The sequence below is a fragment of the Seriola lalandi genome, unplaced genomic scaffold (assembly GCF_002814215.2).
Source record: "Seriola lalandi dorsalis isolate HSWRI2012SDOR001 ecotype SW California unplaced genomic scaffold, Sedor1 jcf7180002054933, whole genome shotgun sequence".
Lineage (NCBI taxonomy): Eukaryota > Metazoa > Chordata > Actinopteri > Carangiformes > Carangidae > Seriola > Seriola lalandi.
In genome coordinates, this window is record NW_019525485.1 from 2,378,433 (window position 1) to 2,388,430 (window position 9,998).

The 9,998-nt window shown below is 47.8% G+C and overlaps 1 protein-coding gene across 4 annotated transcripts in view; it reads left to right on the forward strand.

Moving 5' to 3' along the window:
• The first annotated feature begins 390 nt into the window (after nt 1–390).
• Nucleotides 391–9,998, forward strand: part of pcdh10b (protocadherin 10b) — a 20,695-nt gene continuing 11,087 nt past the window's right edge. For 3 of the 4 annotated variants that reach the window (XM_087170185.1, XM_023393320.2, XM_023393322.2), the window contains exons 1-3: nt 391–3,433; nt 4,411–4,469; nt 4,657–4,763. In XM_087170185.1, coding sequence (XP_087026311.1) covers nt 920–3,433; nt 4,411–4,469; nt 4,657–4,763 — 2,680 coding nt within the window. In that variant the 5' untranslated portion in view covers nt 391–919. The remainder of the gene's footprint in view (nt 3,434–4,410; nt 4,470–4,656; nt 4,764–9,998) is intronic. The other variant, XM_023393321.2, reaches the window with a different exon arrangement.

Consider the following 9,998-nt stretch of genomic DNA (forward strand, 5'->3'; position numbering starts at 1 on the left):
TACATGACTGGGAGGTAAGGTGGTGGTGGTGGTGGTGGAGGTGGTGGGGGTTGGGGGGGTAGTGTGGTCAGGGTTTTGGCAGCTGAAGGGTTAAAGTAATAAACGTCCAGCCTTGTCATTCTCTCTCCCTCTTTTCTTTCAGGTATTCCAGAGAGAAGCCACAGTCCGAGCTCTCAGAGGGAGGTATAGAGAGAGAGAGAGAGAGAGAGAGAGAGAGAGAGAGATAGCCATGAGAAACGGTGAAGGAGAGGTGGGCCGAGCGGACGTTGACGGGCAACCGCGCCGTCCAATCAGGGGAGAGCTATCAGCGTGATTTACAGCCGCGGGGGCTGCGAGGGGGAGGTGCGATGCGGGGAAAAAAGCAAATTGTTGAGTGAACAGCATCAGTAGAGTGGAGTGGAGGAGACCGCAGTGAGGGAGCAGGCTGCCAAGAGGAGACAGAGCCAGAAAAAAAAACAAAAAAAAAAAAAACAAAGAGGCCAAATCTTGAAATTTTATTTCATGATTAGGGGCCGTCACAGAATAAACATGTATTTCCTATTTTTCTAATATGGATTATGATTTCTTTTTTTCCAACTCCTGTCCAGACTGGCTTCATCACTCCAGCGGCACTGCGCTTTATTGGAATGTGCGCTGTAGCTTCTCCGGGACGCAGCTGAAGTGAAAGACAGTGGAGCTAGAATAGAAAACAAAAAGCTTCTGCAGTCATTAAAACTCCTCTATTCTTTTTTTTCCAAATGCCTCTCTTTTGATGGGACACATTTTTCCGGACGCCTTAAACGTTTTTGGAGACTTTTACGCATTTTGGAGACTTTTACCTCCCGACTGAAATGGGTGATGGAAATTGACATTTTGTCCATTAACAGAGGATAACAAGGTTTATGATCTTTTTTACCGAAGTGCACTTGTTTTTCCGGCGATGATTGTGCTTGTGATTGTGCTGTGCATCACGGATGGAGTGCTCTCTCAGATACGCTACTCTGTGCCGGAGGAGGCGGACCATGGCACCTTGGTGGGGAATATCGCCGAAGACCTGGGACTGGACCTTACCAAACTGGCCTCTCGCCGCTTCCAGGTGGTGCCCAGCTCTCGAACACCGTACCTGGAGGTGAACCTGGAGAACGGCGTGCTGTTTGTTAACGAGAAAATCGACCGGGAGCAGATCTGCAAGCAGAGCGCCAGCTGCCAGCTCAACATGGAGGTGTTCTTGGAGAACCCGCTGGAGCTGTTTCGGGTCGAAATTGAGGTGGTGGACATTAACGACAACCCGCCCAGCTTCCCGGAGACAGACATCACGGTGGAGATCTCAGAGAGCGCCACTCCGGGCACCCGTTTCCCCCTGGAGAGCGCATTCGACCCGGACGTGGGCTCCAACGCTTTACGCACGTATGATATCACAACTAACAACTACTTTTACCTTGACGTGCAGACCCAAACGGACGGAAACAAGTTCGCGGAGCTGGTCCTGGAGAAGCCGCTGGACCGGGAGCAGCAGGCGGCGCACAGGTACGTGCTGACCGCGGTTGACGGCGGTCAGCCTCCGCGGACTGGCACCGCGCTGCTGGTAGTCAAAGTGCTGGACTCTAACGACAATGTGCCCGTGTTTGAACAGCCCGTCTACACGGTGAGCCTCTCGGAGAACGCACCGGTGGGCACGCTGGTCATCCAGCTGAACGCCACCGACCTGGACGAGGGAATAAACGGAGAGATAGTTTACTCCTTCAGTAACCACATCTCCACCCGCGTAAAGGACCTGTTCAGCATCGACCCGCGCACCGGGCGCATCGAGGTGCGCGGAGAGGTGGATTTCGAGGAGAGCAGCCTGTATCAGATCTTTGTCCAGGCCAAGGATCTGGGTCCAAACGCCGTGCCCGCGCACTGCAAAGTGCTGGTCAAAGTCAACGACATGAATGACAATGCGCCGGAGATCACATTCAGCACCGTGACCGAGTCCGTGAGCGAGAAGGCTGCTCCCGGTACCGTGATCGCGCTGCTCAGTGTGACTGACCGGGACGCAGAGGAGAACGGGCAGATCCACGTGGAAATCCTCGGTGATGTCCCGTTCAAATTAAAATCCTCCTTTAGGAATTATTTCACTATAGTGACCGACGGGCCGTTGAACCGGGAGCAGGCGGACTCCTACTCTGTCACTGTGGTGGCGCGGGATAAAGGGACACCGTCACTGGCCACCAGTAAGTCCATCCGAGTCCAGGTGTCAGATGAGAACGACAACGCGCCCACATTTACGCAGACCATATACGATGTGTATGTGACAGAGAATAACGTGCCAGGGGCTTACATACACGCTGTGACGGCTCTGGACCCGGACATCGGGCAGAACGCACTCATCAGCTACTCCATATTAGAGTGTGACATCCAGGGCATGTCGGTCAAAACGTATGTGTCAATCAATGAGGAGACGGGCTATCTGTACGCGCTCAGGTCCTTCGATTATGAGCAGCTGAAGGATTTCACATTCATGGTCCAGGCCAAAGACGCGGGCACACCGGAGCTCTCCTCCAATGCCACAGTCAAAGTAATCATCGTGGACCAAAATGACAATGCCCCCCTGGTGCTGGCCCCCGTGGGGAAGAACGGCACAGCCAGGGAGCCCCTGCCCCGCTCAGCTGAGCCGGGCTACCTGGTGACCCGCATCGTGGCTATGGACGCGGACGACGGCGAGAACGCGCGGCTGTCCTACAGCATCCAGAGAGGGAACGAGAACGGCATGTTCAGGATGGACTGGAGGACGGGTGAGCTCAGGACGGCGAGGCGGGTGTCAGCCAAGAGAGACCCCCACCAGCTCTACGACCTGCTGATCGAGGTGAGAGACCACGGCCAGCCGCCGCTGTCCTCCAGCGCCAGCGTGCTGGTGGTGCTGGTGGACAGTGTGGCTGAAGGCCACGGCAGCGGGGACCGAGGAGGCGCTGCGAAGGCCAAAGATGGCACCCTGGACCTCACGCTGATCCTCATCATCGCCCTGGGTTCTGTCTCTTTCATCTTCCTCCTGGTCATGATCGTGCTGGCTGTGCGCTGCCAGAAGGACAAAAAGCTCAACTTTTACACCTGCCTGACCAGTGACTGCTGCCTGGGCTGCAGCTCCTGCTGCTCACAGCAGGCCCGGGCCCGCAAGAAAAAGCTCAGCAAGTCAGATATCATGCTGGTGCAAAGCGCTGTTAACGTGAGTGGTGCCAGTACAGCTCAAGTCCCCGTGGAGGAGTCAGGGAGCTTCGGCTCCCACCACCAAAACCAGAACTATTGCTACCAGGTATGTCTGACTCCAGAGTCTGCCAAAACCGACCTCATGTTCCTAAAGCCGTGTAGTCCGTCTAGGAGCACAGACACCGATCACAACCCGTGCGGGGCCATAGTGACAGGGTACACAGACCAGCAGCCTGACATCATATCAAACGGCAGCATTTTATTAAACGAGGTAAGAGTCCTCTCCTCCACTACAGTTTAACCCCCCCTTCCATCCAGAGACCCTCAGCATGTCTAAAACCTGATTCATACACAGGATCTCCCCTGAGACAAGTAAAGTCTGCCCGTTTGATAACATTTAAATACATTCCTACGTGACAGACATACAATCTGTTTCATACAGGAGCCATTTCTAGTCCATACATTTTGTTCCCTCAGTTCAGTGGCATGCCAGGACTGCAAAGGGCTTTTTACTGAGAGCTAATACATGCACACAGTGTGCTGCACCATCCTCTGACTTATTTCAGGAAAGGCATTAAAGCAAACAATGATTAGACCACTGGTTGCTGACATGTTTCCTTTAGCAGTCCTCAGGGAGGTCAGCTGTGAAACAACAATCATTGCATGATCATGCTGTGCTCCAAACTCTTTGAAATGATAATTAAAAAAATTAAAAAATCAGAATAAAGGAAGTGTATAAGCAAAATGTGCGGTGGCTCAGAGCTGCTGGTTGCTGTGGGTGCATCTGTCTCTGTGTGTGTGTGTGTGTCTCTGTGTGTGTGCGCGCGCGCGACTGAATCCTTGGGGAGAGGAGTGTTCGCATTAAGCATACTGGTCACAATGTTGCTGAGTTGCACTAGAACAAAGATGCGTCTCTTGGCTGTGCCAGCTTGAATAGGTGCACTACTTTATCTTGCGCCTTGGCAACATATCTGTAGAGCCCTGCTCGTTCCCGTCCTGTGGGAAAACACACCTCTTCAAACACGCACTCTTCACTAGATATGAGTGATACGTGTAATAGTTGATGGTTGAACACAAGCACAGGTTCATTTTATAGCCAACATCAACATGGCACTGTGTGGGCCCTGATGGTGGAGATGTTTTTTTTTCTTTTTCTCCTCTTCCCTTTTTTTTCCCTTTATGCTAATCATGTTACATAGGGTTCTCCAGCAAAGCAACACACACTGAAAACCGCCCCCTCTCTTTCAGACCAAACACCAACGAGCTGAACTAAGCTACCTGGTTGACAGACCAAGACGTGTCAACAGGTAAATATGGAAATTCCTCACTGCTGCTCACTCTGTAATAAACCTCTCATCTAGTTTATTCGCTGATGCACTCCACTCTTGTTAACTGTGATGATGAAGCTCTTGATGATGAGATGGGACCAGTAAGATTAGAATCGCTGTTAGTTGCTGGGTGAGGCTTTGATTTCACTCTTCTCTCTGGTCTCAGTTCGGCGTTCCAGGAGGCAGACCTGGTCAGCTCCAAAGACAGCGGCCACGGAGACAGTGAGCAGGGAGACAGCGACCATGACGCCACCAATCGTGGCCATTCCTCCGGTAAGAACTTGGCTTTTTATACAAGTGTGTTTGACCTATGATTTTTTTTCTTTTTTTTTTTTTTTTTCTTTGAGTTTATTTGATTTTTCGAAGCTGCATGCTCAAAGGGCAAATCGATGTGTGGCTGCCTGGCGTCTGTAGGCCTGGAGCAGGCTTTGTGGTTGTGTGGGGGTCCAGGAGCAAATTGCCGCCCCTCTCTCTGCACAGCTGAAATCTGGACTCCTTCTTGCTCAGTTGCGGCTCATTGTGTAGGGCTGGAGAGATGACAGCTAGCGTCACACATGGCCGGAGCCAGCATCATCTAAAGCACTTCATTGTGTCCGACAATCAGTTTTTATGATGATGGTGTTGTACTTTGAGATTTCTTTTCTAGTGCCACTGTGGCTTTTCCTGTTTTTCCCCTCAAAAAGAAGAAGAAGAAGAAGAAGAAGAAGAAGAAAAAATCTTTGATAGGAAAATGTTTTCACTGTCATTTCTGACACGTGATGATGTAACGTCGGCGGGGCAGGAAGCGGACCCTTGCTGCTGCTGTTTGTAAATATGTGGCGGCGTTAATGAGGAGCCTGCTCCCTGTGAGCTCGGCCACTCGGTGCTGGAGACCACTCGAGCAGACGTGACGGGCTTTTTAATGAGGCCACGCTCGCACCGGAGTGCTGGGATGCGGACCAAATAGGTTGTGGCCGTAGCAAACAAAACAGGCGATTCATCCGTTCATTAGATTAATTAATGCATTCATTCATGCAGTTATTCTCTGCGCTCCCTTCAGTCTTCTTTTTTTAATTCCTTTCCCTCCTCACTGACCATATTCTTCCATACCCATCCTCTTTTTTTTTCTTCCTTTTTATTTTTTAATCTTCCCTGCCTAAAGGAACCCATCTGAGATCATACAATAGGGCCCCACTGAGTTATGAATGGCGGTTTTATGTCTTCATTCAGTGGCGGGCCCTCTGTGGATGGAGCCTGTCATCATGTCTGGTCAGCCGCAGCAGGGGCCCTCGCCCTGCCAAATGGAGTTTTCCTGCCACTTCCACTGTTACTCCACTAGGCTGGATGGGTTACACAGACTTCAGTAAACACAAACACACAGAGCTGAACCCTCTCCATTTGCCACCCCCCCCCCCCCCCCCCACTTTTTTTTTTTTTTAATAGGCTCAGAGTTAGACCTCCACAATTACTTCAGGTTTCTCTCTTTCACCACTGTGGAGCGTTTTTACTCCTAATCGGGGACTGAGCCAGCCCACTCCTTTATGTGGATGGAGTTGTCCTATTTCGACTGCATTAGCATTTCATGTGAATGCTGCCAGCCAGAGTTCACATTCTGTCATGAATAGTCGCACTCTTTTATACAAAGTGGGGCTGGGTGTCGTTTGAAATTTATACCTGGGTTTTGGTCACAATAACAAAGCAAGACTTTTCAGATCCCTTCACTTTGGGGGGATGTGAACTCTATTTTATCATTCAACACAATGCAAGTTGTCAAATGGGAGAGTTGTCTAAAATAATCTTGAAGTGTAATAAATGCATTTTAGTTTAAATTTTGAGGTTCAATATCAATATCAAAATACGGTTCAAGCGTTGTTTTAACCACTGTGGAAGCCCAGCCGGCTGCTGTAAGTAGATGGAGTTGTCCTATTTCACATGCATTAGCATTTTGTGTGAAAAACCTGCCAGCTCTTGTTTTTAACAAAAGAAGCAGCTCTGAAAGAACGCTGCCGGACCTAGTAGCCCTAAATAGGATAAATCTGACTTAAATTTAAACCAGGAACAATCTGACCAGAGAATACGTCAACAAGAGTATGAATCTAGTCAGACATTAAAGGTCCCATATTGTATACAGTGAGATTTTCATGTGTTGTCTGATTATAAAGCAGGTCTAGGTTCTATGTTAAGTCAGTCCACAGAGAAATGCACACAGCCTGTATTCAGAACCTGAGCCTTAAAACCAGCCGTCAGGACTTCTGGAACTTTGTGATGTCACAACAAAGAAGTCACCGCCCTCACCCTCACCCACGCCCCAAACCCCACCCACCTGGACCTTGCAGGATTTGGTTTCTCTGAGTTTTTATCTGAAATCTGCTATATTTTTTATTAGATCACTCAGAAAACAGTGAGCCAATCAGAAGAGAGTCCCTAAGCATCTCTTCTTATTGGCTCACCGACCTGTTGTTACTAGAGCTCCAGAGAGAAGCCTGAGAGAGGAGATGTATAACTACACTGAGATGGTTTCTGGTTCTTAAAAAACAAAAGAAAAAGGTATTGTTTTGTACTGAATACCAGGCCCTGATCATATATCTCTGTAAACAAGATCTCAAGACCAACCATAATTGGTTCAACTTACTCCAACGCTATTTATCCACATATTTTTCATGCATTTGGGCCACCTTTAGATGTTAGCCTTTGGTTCTCTGGTACAGTTTCTGATACTTGGTGCTGTGGACATGTCAAACAAAAGCAGCTGTACAAGAACTTTAAAGTGAAACCAGGAACAGTCGGATCTGATTTCAGTAAAGATGATCACACAGCTTCCTGTACTCAATGACGCTCGCGACTGAGGACATATTTCAGCTGGTACCACTAAAATATCGAAGTTTTAAATTCACATCTGCCTGAGCTTGATTTTTCCAGCTGCTTTATCTCCTGTTTCCGACTGTGATGGCGTTTCATCGCCAGCCTCTCGACTCTTCATACAGTCCCGCTCCCACATAGGAAACCCTGCCGTGTTGCGTGTCCAGTCGTGTCACGGCGGCGACCCCGGCGCCACGTCACCGCCGACTTTGAGTACCCTTGGTGCGGTAAACAGAGTACAGTTAAGAGTTTTGCAGTGTTACCAGCCAGCTTAATGCCTTTAAATAGATTATTAGCTGTGCATCAAGTCTTTGTTTGATTAGGATAATTGATAGTGTGGCTTAGTGTCTCACAATGCTGGAAAAAGAACACAGGCTTTATTCTGTGTGTGCTAATTGAGTTTGTCATCAGCGAGGGTGAAGTCGAACTGTGTCACCGTTTAATAGACGCTGGTGTTAAATAAACGTGTGCGTGGCATCCATCACAATGCTGTGTTACCCACTTCTCTTGACTTTGACAGGAGACTTTATGAATACATCAGAGAGGGGGGAGGAATTCAGGCTTCACTGTTTCCTTCCAGAGAGATGTTTTTGTCCATGTAATCAGATTTATGGGAGCATATTGGTTTTTATGTTGCACTAAATCCGTTGGACTATAAATTAAAGCATTAACGTTACATATTGGCAGAGAAATAGTCCAGTAAGAGTCGTTTGAACGTGTTTCTGACTGCTGGAAACAGTACTGGCTGGACCTGTTTACCCTCATTGCCCCATAATTTTCCTGTCTAGTTTTTTTTTTAATTTTTTTTTTTTTTTTTATATACTGTAAATGTCGCTGCTGTCCTGCCAACATTTTCTGCTGTTTCAGGCCGTGTGCTCGGTTGTTCCCTGATCAAAAGCCGCTCAGTTTTTCCTCATCAAGGAGGCACTTATAGAACCAAGAGTCCAGAAATCACCTGTAACACAGATACGAACAGGGCGAGACTCCAAAAATATGAGTCTGATTTCACAGCCACTGTACACAATTTTTTTTTTTTTTTGTCGAAAGGACTGTTCCCCATAACGGATCCAAAATGATCCAAACAAAGTCCTTGTTGGTCCGAGCCAAGATTGTTTTCAAGGCGTCTCAGTGTGCGGTGGAGAGTGACAGAGAGTGAGAGAGAAAGAGAGGGAGAGAGAGGGGAGGATTTGCAGTGAAGGTCAAATGCAGGATTCAAATAAACAAATACTGCACGTTAGGTGCCATCACACACCGCAGTGTGTGAATATGCAGGTGCAGTTAGAGCGGTGACAACGTGTTGGCGCCGTCGTTCTTGGCGTGGATGGATGTTTTAATGTAGTGAAGGGGATGAGAAATGGGTGAATCTTGTATTCACCATTGTTCAATTCCGTAGCTGTTGCTTCTGTTATGTCTATCACACCTACCACTATTATCTCCACCACCACCACCACCGCCGCCGCCGCTACTGCTGCTGCTGCTGCTGCTGCTACTATTCAACATATTTAATGTAAAAGATTCATATGGTGTGATCACAGGAAACACGCACCTTCCATTTTCCTTGAGAACCTGAAAGTCTCACGCCACAGTAGAAACACAGTGTAAAACCATGTTAGAGGAGCTGAAGCTATATCGTATTTTCATAAGTGCACAAGTGTCTAATTGTTCACAAGGTGCCGCAGCCCAGGGTCATATCAGCCAATAGCAAAAGCTGATTCTGTCTGTCTGTAACGAATGGCCGCAGTAGAAGAAGAACTCACATCCTGAGTAGAAATATAATACTGTACATAAATGAATGTATAACTCAAAGTTTATTCCTCCATTCAATTCTCTTACATACTGTATATTCTCCCTCTTATATTCATGTCTTTTCCCTCTTAATGGCATGTACATTCACTCACGCACATGTACTTTGAATTTCAGACACACTGATGTAATATAACAAAGGGTATTGATGTAAAATCAAACAGCATGTATGTATGAATACATGTATGTAAAGGAAAGCATGCTGTAGGCTGTATGTATTAGACCGTCACATGCATATATTCACCCTTATAGCTCAAATAGCTCAAAACTGTATGGAAGTAAAGTACTTGAGTAAAGGAACCAGGTAGTTCATGATTTTAAAGGATTGAAAAACGGAAAACTGAAATTGGTTTATTATCTAATCATCAACAAGGAGAATAACTGACCAATTCAACATGCTGAAGTCCTTATTCGATCACATGTAGCAGCAGGAGTCCATATGCAGAGGCTTGTGAGTGGTGGAGGATAATTCGGGACCTCGGTGCTTTGATGAGTGGCAGCTTTTTCTTTTCTGGCTCTTCCAGCGGAGGATTTTTTAGTTGCTGGGTTAATGGGAACTTGTGGAGTTTGTCTGTAGCGCTGAGAGTGAAGGTCGCAGTTAAAGGTTATTCTGTACATTCCGTCAGGGGCACATTTTCCTCGTGAATGAAATCACGGTGGAATGAGAATGCTCCCCATTTTGCTGCTGGTCCCTCCAGGGCCACTACTTCTGCAGCCTATGGAGCCCCCCCCCCCATTTCCAGTCCTCCTACATGTGTAAAGTGCATATTATCAATATAGCCAATGTCACGCACTTGCAGAAGATTGAGTCAAGACACTTATCCAACTCCTGCCCCCCACACCCACCCCTCAGCTCCTAACACCCCC